The 15,704-nt window shown below is 42.2% G+C and overlaps 1 protein-coding gene across 1 annotated transcript in view; it reads right to left on the bottom strand.

Moving 5' to 3' along the window:
• Window positions 1-525: 525 nt before the first annotated feature.
• LOC126481952 (gustatory and odorant receptor 63a) overlaps window positions 526-15,704 on the bottom strand; it is a 53,766-nt gene continuing 38,587 nt past the window's right edge. The window contains exon 3 of the mRNA XM_050105911.1: window positions 526-792. Within this exon, the coding sequence (XP_049961868.1) occupies window positions 526-792 (267 nt within the window). The remainder of the gene's footprint in view (window positions 793-15,704) is intronic.

The following is a 15,704-nucleotide window of genomic DNA, read 5'->3' as shown; positions in this document are numbered from 1 at the left end:
CTCGGCTCCAAACCAAAGGACCCTGATCCACTCTGGGAACGATGCTGCAAATAGATAGCTCTGCTTGCACCCCGCGTGCGAGGCCAGCGGTCTTCACCAACTCCGCCAGTCGCCTGTACGAACTGAGGATCGCCTCAGAGCCCAAGCGACAGGCATCATTGGTGTCGACGTGAGCAACTACTTGCAGACGACTACACCCCGTACGCTCGATAGCCCAGGCAAGGCCGCCTCCATATCTTGAATGAGGTCCCCCGGCAGACAAACCGAGTGCACGTTGGATTTCTTTCCAGCCCAGTACGCTATTTCCCTAAGGGGTTCCATCACCCCCCCCCCCCCCCTGACGTTGGAGCTCCCAATAACCAGCAAGCCTTTGCCCACGGGTGCCTGCTCGGGCCTTGCTGAAGGAGCGGCCACCTGCCCATTGACAGGATGAACGGGCGAGGCACATAATGTATCACAGCTGCGGACATGTCCGATTGAACAAACACCACACCTTCACATAAACAATATACCTGCCGCGCGAGCTCAACTTACCAACTTGAGACAATCCTTTATTAACTGCGACGACCGGCAGATGGCAGCGCACTGCAGCACCCACAGAATGGCGTGGTCCCCAAGCATGCTGACGGTGACGGTATACGCAACAGTGAGACTCGGTAGCGGTAAGCTGAATATAAACAGCTCCGCCATGACTATCAGGGCCACGACCAGTGGCACCGCCATTGTGAAGAACATCGACAGGCGCCGCAGGCCAAGATTCAGTTTTGTCCCAGTAGTTTTCAAAAACATCTCCTGAAAAAAAAGGAAGCTGCAATTAAAAACACAACAGAGTACTCCCTTATGCATCCGCACACCAGTCTTTCTTCGCAGATGACATCAACATTGTAATTACTGACAAAGCACCTGATCTCCTTTTAGAGTAATCAAAGGGTCTGTCAACAAGCAATAGAAGAACATTGAATAAAAAGGGCACTGTTTGAAGACAGAAAAGATTACTGTCGAATTAAATGTAGAAGATAAGCTCGTAGATCGTGTAACACGCTCGCAATTTTTTGGGACCAATATTGACTGCCAGTTGAAATGGAATGGGCACATAAATATACTACCTTTAGAATCCTGGCATCAGTGTTTACAGCTAGTGCCTTGCAGATACACGCTTTTCGTATCTGCAGTGAGTCCATAGTTATTGTATCGCTTTCCGGGATTAAATGTACGAAATATGGCCACGATATTTAAACTAAGAATGATAACTGTAAACGATGATTAGGGCTCAAAAACTGCTATTAGTTTTGGCCAATGTATTTAATAATTTTACACTGCCTTACGTGTTTCAGCCTCACGTCATTTTCAAGGGATCTACTAGAGAAATACAAGATACGGTATCAGTAAAAATACTTTGGTACAATTACTTAAAATGCTGTTGTTGTGGTCATCAGTCCCGAGACTGGTTTGATGCAGCTCTCCATGCTACTCTATCCTGTGCAAGCCTCTTCATCTCCCAGTACCTACTGCAGCCTACATCCTTCTGAATCTGCTTAGTGTATTCATCTCTTGGCCTCCCATCACGATTTTTACCCTCCACGCTGCCCTCCAGTACTAAATTGGTGATCCCTTGATGCCTCAGAACATGTCCTACCAACCGATCCCTTCTTCTTGTCAGGTTGTGCCACAAACTCCTCTTCTCCCCAATACTATTCAATACCTCCTCATTAGTTATGTGATCTACCCATCTAATCTTCAGCATTCTTCTGTAGCACCACATTTCGAAAGCTTCTATTCTCTTCTTGTCTAAACTATTTATCGTCCATGTTTCACTTCCATACATAGCTACACTCCATACAAATACTTTCAGAAACGACTTCCTGACACTTCAATCTATACTCGATGTTAACAAATTTCTCTTCTTCAGAAACGCTTTCCTTGCCATTGCCAGTCTACATTTTATATCCTCTCTACTTCGACCATCATCAGTTATTTTGCTCCCCAAATAGCAAAACTCCTTTACTACTTTAAGTGTCTCGTTTCCTAATCTAATTCCCGCAGCATCACCCGACTTAATTCGACTACATTCCATTATCTACGTTTTGCTTTTGTTGATGTTCATCTTATACCCTCCTTTCAAGACACTGTCCATTCCGTTCAACTGCTCTTCCAAGTCCTTTGCTGTCTCTGACAGAATTACAATATCATCGGGAACCTCAAAGTTTTTATTTCTTCTCCATTGATTTTAATACCTACTCCGAACTTTTCTTTCGTTTCCTTTACTGCTTGCTCAGTATACAGATTAAATAGCAACGGGGAGAGGCTACAAGCTTGTCTCACTCCCTTACCAACCACTGCTTCCCTTTCATGTCCCTCGACTCTTATAACCGCCATCTGCTTTCTGTACAAATTGTAAATAGCCTTTCACTCCCTGTATTTTACCCCTGCCACCTTTAGAATTGTACTTTGTACAAATTGAAGAAGCACGCACTCAGTGAAAAACATAGATAAAATACATATGTTACCGGCCAAACCCGATTTTAGGATGAACTAGTTTCGCCTAGGTCAAGCTCGTTCATCCTGTTACCGATAGGGTAAAAAAGTTTAGCCTAGGTCGAACCGGTATATCCTAGTTAGAATTTACATGCATTAGGATAAACTGGTACGTCCTAGTTCGAACTAATTTTGCCTAGTCGAAACGCGTGTCGCTGCCTGTACGAACGGGGAATCCCCGATCATCTCTGGCTCGCCCCTCGCGCCTCTCAACCGCTCTTCGCTCGCACTGTTCTTTGTTTTGAACGGTATTTTGCATCGACGAGTGCGCGTGTTAAGCTGCTGGTTGCATTTAAAAGATTTTATTATAACCTTACATAATTGTTGTGAGGCGTTTCATCATTGATGAGCCTTCGTGTAATAGACAAGCCAATCAAAAGCTGTGGGGAGAAAAGTTTCTGGAGGAAATTTGGCAGAGTGAAAACAAAAAGTCTTCTCATTATAATGTGTTATCAGTAGACGAATATGCGGATGTTGTTAAACAAGTAGAAGGCACGGAAAAGTTTTAAAAAAGGACATCATTACAATAAATAAGACTGAAACGATTTGCTATTTTGGAAATTGGAGATGTGAAAAAACTCATTGTTCGGTGTGAAGGAAATATAAAATACTTTGCTCCAGGTGATGAACTTTATGATGTGATTGACGCAGCTCATGTAGCTGTGGGTCATGGTGGTAGCGATAAGATGTTAGTCGAGACATCAAAAAAGTATGCCAATATCACAAAGGAAATGATATACCTCTATTTATCAATGTGTGATGTTTGTCAACAAAAGACGACAAAAAAGAAAAGTGGCCTTGTTTCAAAGCCAGTTCTCCATTCGGAAATGAATAGCAGATGCCGGCCGAAGTGGCCGCATGGTTAAAGGCGCTGCAGTCTGGAACCGCAAGACCGCTACGGTCGCAGGTTCGAATCCTGCCTCGGGCATGGATGTTTGTGATGTCCTTAGGTTAGTTAGGTTTAACTAGTTCTAAGTTCTAGGGGACTAATGACCTCAGCAGTTGAGTCCCATAGTGCTCAGAGCCATTTTTTTGAATAGCAGATGCCAAGTCGATTTGATTGATTTCCAAACACAACCAGACGGGAATTTAAAATTCATTCTAGTTTAGCAAGACCATCTCACAAACTTTGTTCTCCTTCGTGCATTAACATCAAAGACGGCCGAAGCAGTGGCTTATCTTTTGAATGACATATTTCTAACTGTACGGGCGCCGTGCATTCTCAGTCTCATAACAGCTCAGGATTTGTCAATAATGTTATAAGTGAACTCGCTAAGCTTTGGCCGGACTGCAAATTGTGAATGGAAAACCAAGGTACAGCCAAGTCGGGGTTCTGTTGAACGTGCCAACGAAGACATTGAAAATATGATAAGTTCTTGGTTAAAGGACAACAATTCGACGAAGTTGTCGGAAGGATTAAGGTATGTCCAATTCATAAAAAAATCGAGCTTACCACTCTGGCATAAAACAATCACCTTACGAAGCATTATTCGGAATCGAACCTAGAGTAGGACCTTTCACTTCCTCGTTGCGTCAAGAAATCATAAATGATATTCAGGATGAAGATGACCTAAAGAAGGCAATCGAAGATGACAGCAATACTGAACAATACGAAGACAGTGATGACGATAACATTGTGAAAATTGACACAAACGACATTCAAAATGCTAGAGAAATTGTGACAGAAGATTTTAAAAAACAAGCTAAAAGAATGAAAGTTTCCTCTGACAAATCCCATCCACCAGCTGACATTGCAGACAACGTAACCATACCTATTCCAGATGTAGATAAAGGCAGAGGTGACATTCGAAACGTAATTGGAGTAAACTTCAAAAGACTGATGAGGGCCTCTACAAAGTTGGTACAAAACATGGCGTACTTCAAAAACATTATTGCAGGTACGATTTTATTAAAATTTTCCATTGTTTTTTGTAATAAAATATTTAAAAATATTTTTTAACTTCTTTTTTATTTTTTTAAAACTGATTTCGACATCTGCATTCATACGTTCTTAGATGTGGGAGATATTGACCAGGATATCGAAATGTCTGTAAGGACTGCAGACACAAAACATTGTGTTGGATCAGGGAAAGACTTTGTGAAATGCAGTTGCATGAAAAACTGTACAACAAACAAATGCAATTGTAAGAAAAACAAACTACTCTGTAATTCTAAGTGCCACCAAAGCACACCTTGCAAAAATAAGTAAATAAGCAAATTGCAGATAAGGTGGTTTCTGTGGATGTATATATGTAAGTTGATCCAGTGATAGATGTGAAATTACTGATTAGTTAATAAATAACTTCAATGAATCATATTGACTATTTTATTTCTATTCCTTTATTCAATTTACTTTGAAAAGCTTGTAGAAGATACAAACTAGGTGACATTAGTTCAGACTAGGAAGTACCAGTTGATCCTAAAGCATGTAAATTCTAACTAAGACAAACCGATTAGACCTAGACTAAACTGTTTTATCCTATCGGTAACAGGATGAACGAGTTTGGCCTAGGCGAAACTAAAATCTGGTTTGGCCGGTAATACATGAAATGCACATAGTAATACATGAAATGCACATAGTAAAAAAAGTAGGAGGGGTAGAACTCATCAAAATACAGAATTTGGTATGTCAAAATGGTTCAAATGGCTCTGAGCACTATGGAACTTAACATCTATGGTCATCAGTCCCCTAGAACTCAGAACTACTTAAACCTAACTAACCTAAGGACATCACACAACACCCAATCATCACGAGGCAGAGAAAATCCCTGACCCCGCCGGGAATCGAACCCGGGAACCCGGGCGTGGGAAGCGAGAACGCTACCGCACGACCACGAGCTGCGGACATTTGTTATGTCATTGCCTTAAATTTAGAAAGCAAATTCCCAGAATAAATCACTCCAAGTGTTGGAAAATTGCTATGGAGAAAAAAAAACTGAAGGGTTATGAAATTTAAAGCTGCAGGGAAGAGGTAGTAACATTAACAATATGGCTTGTGAGATAGCCAGGAAGGCTTCCCGCTATCGGTTACATACTCTGGTATGACTATCATGATATTGAAACAGAATACGTTGTAGGGTCACTAAGGGTATTACCCACCAAGAATTTAATTCAAATTAATGCCACCCTCAAGCTTAAACTTAAAAAAAAATTATCAGATCACAGCAGGGGTGAGTTTCGATGGAGCAAATATTATAACATGTCCACAATTTTCAAGAAAATCGTCAGCACAGTATTATATCCATAAACATTTCAGCTATCACTTGTACTGTATTTCAACTAGGTACTTGCATATTTTATTTCTATAATAAATTAAGGCAAGCACAGTCTATAGATGAACCAACACATCCATTACCAGTCGAGTAGTTAGCTGGCATAGGCTGAGGGAATAAGTAAAATCTGTGCATAGTACAAGCATCACACTAAGGTTTTTATTGTATTAAGCTCCTATAGACTGTACTTTGAGAATAAGTTCATGTGTATAAGGGAGAATCACATGTGGGACAACTCATGGTTTCACCTGGATGTTGCCAACAATAACGTCGTGGAGTTTTTTTGTTTAAGAGTAATTTTAATTAAAAACTTGTCATGGAAAATATTCTGGACTAATCATTCGAAAGAGGGAAAAATTCGGCGCAGGAATTGTGAATTTTTAAAATTCTTATTCCTACGAGGGGCCAGGCAATAGAGGCCACCACACCCAGTGTGTTAACTGAGTAATCCACAAGATGGTATTCGTTACAATGAAACATTTCAGGTAGACAGGGATCTGCAGTCAACAGTCGCGTGCACGCAACAGTAACGCAGTGTGACCAACAGTGAAGTAATATTTTGTAACTCAGGCACTTATGTACTACCAAGAAAGTTGCACATTGCGATTTTAACTGGCCCTAGCAACCCATGGCTGGGACTTGGCGAGCTAGGGAAAGCCGACGGGACAATAACGCTGAAACAGACTTACTCTTCCCCCTCCAGTAGGACTATGTTAGAAGCGTAGCTATAGGAGTATAAATACTCGAGCTTAGCAGCTCAAAGCATTCAGCCGTGCTGCCACTCTGCCTGCATCTTGAACCAGAGGGAATGACGTGCTTTTGAGGTTCAGAGACATCAGTTGGTAAATGGTTCAAATGGCTCTGAGCACTATGGGACTTAACTGCTGTGGTCACCAGTCCCCTACAACTTAGAACTGCTTAAACCTAACTAACCTAAGGACATCACACACATCAATACCCGAGGCAGGATTCGAACCTGCGACCGTAGCAGTCACGCGGCTCCACACTGTAGCGCCTAGAACCGCATGGCCACTCCAGCCGGCTCAGTTGGTAAACTGCCACTGATTAACTCATCGTGTTCCAGCATGAGGCGGCTGCAGGACCTCGGGGAAGTTTCGCTGATGCAAGGAGCTGACGCCAAGCCAACATCCGCCCTCTGAGCGACTTCGGCCGATGGACTGCAAGCCGCCTATGATCCAGCTGGAGCAGGTGTGGCCTTGGGGCCTCCTAGCCACCTAGTGGTCTTTGGCCACCGTCCTAGTCTATCCCTGCTCAGCATCAGAACATCTAGAATCAGTTAACGCACCCGAGCACTTATCATGGGAACAACGAGCACATGCAGGGGTGCTTAGCCGACGTGACTCCTGCGGACTTGGGCAACCCGCACTCGCCCTTGCAGCTGGTGATCCACGGGCGCTGCAGCAACAGCCACCACAAGCGAGGGCAACAGGTGTCACCAGGTGTGACTGGAGCTTCATCACATTCTTTAAACCGGCTGCATTGGCAAGCACACAGTGCGCCCCTGAGGCAATCTGGAATGCTGCATAAACATCTGTCAATACCATCACTGTTTCACTGCACTCCCAGCGTGAATCTGCACTCTTCCTCATCACTTCTGTCACCCATCCTGATGCATAGCACTCCTGAATATGCCACGTCGTTACACTATATTAAACGATACACGAAAAATCTGTTTTAAAACCTTTATACACATTTGGATCTGCTTAAAAAGAATGGTTACATTGGCGTACTGTACATTGTGAACCAAGTAACAGAAAACCCATTCCCAGAGTTTAAAACTGTCATAACAAGCCTATTTAATTGATCATTCATTTGCAAAAGTCTTAAAGTTCTGTATGGAAATTCCATAAGACTGTGTAAGAAAAGAATTGGCAACAGTAGTGGGTCAGTGTTTGTTCTGACATATCATACGTCAGCACTTTCCAATTTTCAAGGTCATTCCAGGAATCCTACCACGCACAGGCAATTGTGCTTGTCATACTTTGCTGACATCAGACTCAGCACTTTCTAAACTCTAAGATCGTTCCTGGAACTGCTTACAGCCACGTGAACCAGGCCCCCCACGCCTCCAAGCACCTGCTCGGCAGCCTACAGCATGGAAGTCCCCCATCTTTCAAGCATCTGTTTTATAATAAGGCTGCCTGCGTGTTCGCCACTATTCGCTGTCTAGCATGAAGCGCTGCCCCCAGCTGCAGCGATCAGCTGGGAAGAGGAAGAAGACTGTCCGTAACTATTTCGTCAGTCAATCTCTAATTGTTAATATCACCATGTGTGTATGTCATTATACCTAGGGCCTCATTATTGTTTCTAAAATGAAATTTCCACTCTACAGCGGAGTGTGCGCTGATATGAAACTCCCTGGCAGATTAAAACTGTGTGCCGGACCGAGACTCGAACTCGGGACCTTTCCCTTTCGCAAGCAAGTGCTCTACCAACTGAGCTAACCAAGCACGACTCACGCCCTGTCCTCACAGCTTTACTTCTGCCAGCTGTGAGGACGGGGCGTGAGTCGGGCTTGGGTAGCTCAGTTGGTAGAGCACTCGCCCGCGAAAGGCAAAGGTCCCGAGTTCAAGTCTCGGTCCGGCACGCAGTTTTAATCTGCCAGGAAGTTTCATATAAGCGCACACTCCACTGTAGAGTGAAAATTTCATTCTAGAAACATCCCCCAGGCTGTGGCTAAACCATGTCTCCGCAATATCCTTTCTCTCAGGAGTGCTAGTTCTGCAAGGTTCGCAGGAGAGCTTCTGTAAAGTTTGGAAGGTAGGAGAGGAGGTACTGGCAGAAGTAAAGCTGAGAGGACGGGGCGTGAGTAGTGCTTGGGTAGCTCAGTTGGTAGAGCACTTGCCCGCGAAAGGCAAAGGTCCCCAGTTCGAGTCTCGGTCCGGCACACAGTTTTAATCTGCCAGGAAGTTTCAAGTCTCATTATTGTTATTGATACAGATGTGGGCACATCACAGCAGCAGTCACTGTCCACAGGATGTCTTCCTTACCTAGTGTCATTCAACTGTGCAGTAACACATTCTCAGCAGCAATGAGCTGCTGATCAAATGCTAAGCGAGAGCACACAGGTGTTCCTGCGTGAACCGCAAAATATCTTCCCAAGCTGTTGGCTCTTTATCATTTGATTGCCGTAGCACAGCCACTGCAGTCAAATCCCACAAAAGTACCATTATTTACCAGCACATACAATGTCACTACTAGTGGTTCTAAATATATGAAGGTAGGCCTAACATCTGATAGAGACTTTGAAGTGATTATAGAAGAAGAAAATGCACAGTGTGTCGGTGCTAAAGTGTAGTATTCACTGCATGAGTGGGACTGGCTGTGCAGTATGATGGAATATAAGAGGAAGATGACTGACGAGTATGACCCATCTCATACTCCTATTGACATTCACAGGTTTGATCGTAAAGTGTCTACAGTAGATACATAATGTGCTGAAGCAGTGTTAGAATTAACCTCTTGGGATAGAAATACATATCTAAAACATGCAAGTGTTGTTTAACTGAAAGACCTGTAATGTGCATTATCAACTGCGACAAATACATTGATAAGCCAAAACATTATGAACACTGTCCACTGCGGCTTTGTATGCCACCTGGTGTCGTTGTCGGCATGTGACACGGTAACGAAAGTATTTGAGGAGGCATACATGGAGAGGCCATCACCCTGGCGAAGATACGGGCTGCAAATGGGGAAGTTCATTGAGATAAGCGACTGTGACAAAGGCAGATTATTATTACACAGAGCCTGTGAACATCTAGAAAACGGCGAAGCTGATCGAATGTACATATGCTACTGTCGTGTGCATCTATGGGAAGAGGTAGAAGGACAGTGAAACTATCACTGGGAGATAAATGACTAGATGTCACTGACTCTTCACGGAACGTGTTGTTTAAAGGCTTGTCTGCCCTATAAAATGGGATAAATAGTGATATGTTGCCTTTCTGTCCAGAGAGCTTAATGCTGGTGCATGCCCAAGTGTTTTGAAGCACACTGTTCATCGTACAATGGTTGAACATGGAGCTCCACAGCAGACCATCACTAAGTGGTCACATATTGATCCAACGGCATCGTCATTTATGATTACAGTGGGTACAGGACCACCGAGATTGGACCATGAATCAATGAAAATGTGTCGGCACTTTGGGTGGATCTTGGTACATTAGGTCGATGGTCGTCTCCACAAATGCCGTCAACGGGGTGATCAGTGGCTGGAAATGTGCAGCATACCACATACACATGCTGGTGGAGCAGTACTATGCTACTGGGGACGTTCTCCCGCATGTGCATGGGACCTGTGGTAGTAATCGAAGACATGCTGACAGCTGTGAGCCACTTGCATCCCTTCATGCTTGACATCTTCCCCGACAGCGCTGTTATCTATCAGTTGTATAATGGTCCATGTTCCGGAGCCAGAATCGTGCCACAGTGGAGCATTATAGTGAACTCATGTTGATGTCTCGGCGACCAAATTCGCCTGATGTAAATCCTATGGAACCCATCTGGGTCGCTATCAGACGCAATCACTGCGTATACGGATCAGTAGCACGTTATTTACGCGAATTACATGATCTGTGCATAGGCATCTAATGCTACATACCTTCGCGAACCTACCAAAAAACTGACAGATACCTGATACGCGGAATCAGTGATGTATCGCGTTCCAAATATGGGCAGACAAGCTATTAAGCAGGTGGTCCTAATGTTTTGGCTCATCAGTGTAGATTGTGTCATTGGTGTTCATATGTAAGAGGGGCATACCATGAATTTTTTGAGTATTTACGCAACAACAGCGTACATATAGAGCAAGGGGGAATGCATCAATGCCTGTTCCCCTTGTACCAAAGTGTGTAAGAGTTGAGACCGTAAATATAAAATCAGTGCAAGCTGAATTTACTGAACAATGTCCATCTATGTAATTTCACATACAGACATGAATATGATTTAAGCCCAATTGAAGGCATATAGAAAACAACTATTTGGACAGTACTAAAAAATTAAATGAATATTTATATATACATACAGATAAAAATGTTCTACAATAACTGTAATCTCAAAAGGATCAAATAATAATAATAATAACATTGATATAGTAAATTAACTCGTGGTTTATCATCAGCAACAATACTTTTTTTCAAAAAAAAGAGATTGCTTTTATATACGTAACATGAACTGATCTACTATATAATATTCACAGCATCACACACTATACAAAACTAACAGAGATAAATTATACTAAAAGTTATGAAGAATGATTTATGTTTACAATACATACAGCGCATAAGGACTAGCAGCAGCTGATGAAGAATCACCCATACGCACACATACATATAAGCACATATAGTGTGCAAGAAAAAAAATGTGTACATGGCATACACAAGCTTAGGTATCCGAGTAATGAGGGAATTAGTATATTTCATCAAAATATACAAGGTATTAGAGATAAAGTTAGTGAACTGCTTATAGATGTTGACTCTGAAATTATTGGTATATCTGAACACTTCTTAAATAAGCTACACAAGCATGACTCACGACCCATCCTCACAGCTTTACTTCCACTAGTACATATCCTACCTTCCATACTTCACAGATGTTCTCTTGTGAAACTTGTATGACTAGCACTCCTATAATGAAGAATAGTGTGAAGACACAGCATAGCCACAGCTTGGGGGATGTTTCCAGAATGAATATTCACTCAGTATCGGAGAGTGTGCTGAAATTTCCACAAAAGCCAAAGTTCACAATTTCTAATCTTAGTCTGGCACACAGTTTTAATCTGTAGAAAGTTCCAGGGCTTGGTTTTATTTTGCGGTTTGTGGGATAGTATTCAACATAAAACTCATTTTTAACAAATTTGAAATTCTAATACATTATTTATATTTTACAAGTAACTGTTGGATCTTAATTATTTAAGAGAAACCGGCTATCGATTTGTTCCAGTGTTCAATGGTGAAGGATATATAGCCCCAAATGAATTTTACCAATGTGATTGGGGAGCCAGTCTTTAAGAAGTTTGTTGGAACCTAGCTGCTAAAATTTTTGGGGTTTTTTGGCAGTTCATATACTTTATCACATTTGAGACTTACGTTGGTGTTATATATTAAATTATTCATCACCAAATCACATCTTTTCCACTGCATTGCATGCTGTTGGCTGCCGAGTGGTGCTGCACATAGGGCAGGGTGTGTGAGGCCCTCACCCTACTCCTCCCTTCCTTGGCATGTGTCTGGTAGCTATTCCATAGATTGCCATATCTAGAGTGGCTATCGCAAATTTAGACACGTCAAGCTCACAACCTCTCTCATAGACCGCCGGCGAAAGTGTTGTGATTCACCCACCTCATAGCTCTGTTGCCCCATATCAACCGCTAACGTTGCAGTAAGTCAGCGATAGCTGAATGTTCTGCGTTTGCGTGCGAATAGTGCGTTCATGTGTGGTTTCGGTCTTTCGCGGAACAGTGCATTGACGTTTGTTTGGTAGTGAGCGAAATGCAGGAACAGGGCTTACGTGTAGTGCTACTTCGATTGGTGTGCGTGAAGAGAGAGAAAAGACATTCGAAAATTGTTGTATCGAACACACTGAAGATTTTTTATTGATCTGGCCAACAGTGAAGAAGCCAAGAACAATATAAATTTTATGTAAGTTCATAAAATGGTATTCCCAAGTCGATAGTGCTCATGTCTCTAGATATGAGCATGTGATTTAACCCTCAAAGAAAGGGATATAAACGGAAACGGAAATTACCGAATCTGACAAGGTTGAGAAAAAGTTGGTGTGTAGAACTATCCGTCGTTACTACAATAGAGGAGGGTATACAACGTAAAAATACAGAGTGATCTCCATGAAAAAATTAGTTATTCTGGTTCAGAGACGTCCTTTCTTTGCCTTCTTCGCTCACTTGGTTTCTGATTAAGAAAGTATAACGATGGATAAAAACTTCTAATGGAATGCTGAGACACGCACTTACTGCATGCTGAGGACAATAGTCTTGTAGTATACTTCGATAAAACGTGCGTTTTACGAAACTACACTCAAAAATATATTTCGCTTTTTATGCCTCTGTCATATACACTCCTGATTTCTGCGCTCATGTGCATGACGTCACACATGTATACGACCATCACTGGCACCAAGGCAGAAGTATATATTATTTTCCTTAGCCTTAATAACGCTTGAAACTAAGTACCACAGCTCTAGGGGTATGTCAGTATTAGTATCATTTGTAAATTATGAATTAAGTGTTAAATGTTATGTATTTTGTGTGTCTCTGTAGATGAGCATGTTTGTAAAATTGCATTATGTACTGAGTTATGAAATGCACTCGGTATATCAATATCTGTTTGTTTTTTGTTTTTTTTTGTTTGTTTTTTTTGTCATCAGTCTACTGACTGGTTTGATGCGGCCCGCCACGAATTCCTTTCCTGTGCTAACCTCTTCATCTCAGAGTAGCACTTGCAACCTACGTCCTCAATTATTTGCTTGACGTATTCCAATCTCTGTCTTCCTCTATAGTTTTTGCCCTCTACAGCTCCCTCTAGTACCATGGAAGTCATTCCCTCATGTCTTAGCAGATGTCCTATCATCCTGTCCCATCTCCTTATCAGTGTTTTCCACATATTCCTTTCCTCTCCGATTCTGCGTAGAACCTCCTCATTCCTTACCGTATCAGCCCACCTAATTTTCAACATTCGTCTATAGCGCCATATCTCAAATGCTTCGATTCTCTTCTGTTCCGGTTTTCCCACAGTCCATGTTTCACTACCGTACAATGCTGTACTCCAGACGTACAACCTCAGAAATTCCTTCCTCAAATTAAGGCCGGTATTTGATATTAGTAGACTTCTCTTGGCCAGAAATACCTTTTTGCCATAGCGAGTCTGCTTTTGATGTCCTCCTTGCTCCGTCCGTCATTGGTTATTTTACTGCCTAGGTAGCAGAATTCCTTAACTTCATTGACGTCGTGACCATCAATCCTGATGTTAAGTTTCTCGCTGTTCTCATTTCTACTACTTCTCATTACCTTCGTCTTTCTCCGATTTACTCTCAAACCATACTGTGTACTCATTAGACTGTTCATTCCGTTCAGCAGATCATTTAATTCTTCTTCACTTTCACTCAGGATAGCAATGTCATCGGCGAATCGTATCACTGATATCCTTTCGCCTTGTATTTTAATTCCACTCCTGAACCTTTCTTTTATTTCCATCATTGCTTCCTCGATGCACAGATTGAAGAGTAGGGGCGAAAGGCTACAGCCTTGTCTTACACCCTTCTTAATACGAGCACTTCGTTCTTGATCATCCACTCTTATTATTCCCTCTTGGTTGTTGTACATATTGTATATGACCCGTCTCTCCCTATAGCTTACCCCTACTTTTTTCAGAATCTCGAACAGCTTGCACCATTTTATATTGTCGAACGCTTTTTCCAGGTCGACAAATCCTATGAAAGTGTCTTGATTTTTCTTTAGGCTTGCTTCCATTATTAGCCGTAACGTCAGAATTGCCTCTCTCGTCCCTTTACTTTTCCTAAAGCCAAACTGATCGTCACCTAGCGCATTCTCAATTTTCTTTTCCATTCTTCTGTATATTATTCTTGTAAGCAGCTTCGATGCATGAGCTGTTAAGCTGATTGTGCGGTAATTCTCGCACTTGTCAGCTCTTGCCGTCTTCGGAATTGTGTGGATGATGCTTTTCCGAAAGTCAGATGGTATGTCGACAGACTCATATATTCTACACACCAACGTGAATAGTCGTTTTGTTGCCACTTCCCCCAATGATTTTAGAAATTCTGATGGAATGTTATCTATCCCTTCTGCCTTATTTGACCGTAAGTCCTCCAAAGCTCTTTTAAATTCCGATTCTAATACTGGATCCCCTATCTCTTCCAAATCGACTCCTGTTTCTTCTTCTATCACATCAGACAAATCTTCACCCTCATAGAGGCTTTCAATGTATTCTTTCCACCTATCGGCTCCCTCCTCTGCATTTAACAGTGGAATTCCCGTTGCACTCTTAATGTTACCACCGTTGCTTTTAATGTCACCAAAGGTTGTTTTGACTTTCCTGTATGCTGAGTCTGTCCTTCCGACAATCATATTTTTTTCGATGTCTTCACATTTTTCCTGCAGCCATTTCGTCTTAGCTTCCCTGCACTTCCTATTTATTTCATTCCTCAGCGACTTGAATTTCTGTATTCCTGATTTTCGCGGAACATGTTTGTACTTCCTCCTTTCATCAATCAACTGAAGTATTTCTTCTGTTGCCCATGGTTTCTTCGCAGCTACCTTCTTTGTACCTATGTTTTCCTTCCCAACTTCTGTGATGGCCCTTTTTAGAGATGTCAATTCCTTATTGCTGTATCTATAGCGTTAGAGAACTTCAAACATATCTCGTCATTCCTTAGTACTTCCGTATCCCGCTTCTTTGCGTATTGATTCTTCTCGACTAATGTCTTGAACTTCAGCCTACTCTTCATCACTACTATATTGTGATCTGAGTCTATATCTGCTCCTGGGTACGCCTTACAATCCAGTATCTGATTTCGGAATCTCTGTCTGACCATGATGTAATCTAATTGAAATCTTCCCGTATCTCCCGGCCTTTTGCAAGTATACCTCCTCCTCTTGTGATTCTTGAACAGGGTATTCGCTATTACTAGCTGAAACTTGTTACAGAACTCAATTAGTCTTTCTCCTCTTTCATTCCTTGCCCCAAGCCCATATTCTCCTGTAACCTTTTCTTCTACTCCTTCCCCTACAACTGCATTCCAGTCGCCCATGACTATTAGATTTTCGTCCCCCTTTACATACTGTATTACCCTTTCAATATCCTCATACACTTTCTCTATCTATTCATCTTCAGCTTGCGACGT

The sequence above is a fragment of the Schistocerca serialis genome, chromosome 5 (assembly GCF_023864345.2).
Source record: "Schistocerca serialis cubense isolate TAMUIC-IGC-003099 chromosome 5, iqSchSeri2.2, whole genome shotgun sequence".
Lineage (NCBI taxonomy): Eukaryota > Metazoa > Arthropoda > Insecta > Orthoptera > Acrididae > Schistocerca > Schistocerca serialis.
The sequence above is the reverse complement of the archived record's forward strand: the minus strand, read 5'-3'. Positions and strand labels throughout refer to the sequence as shown.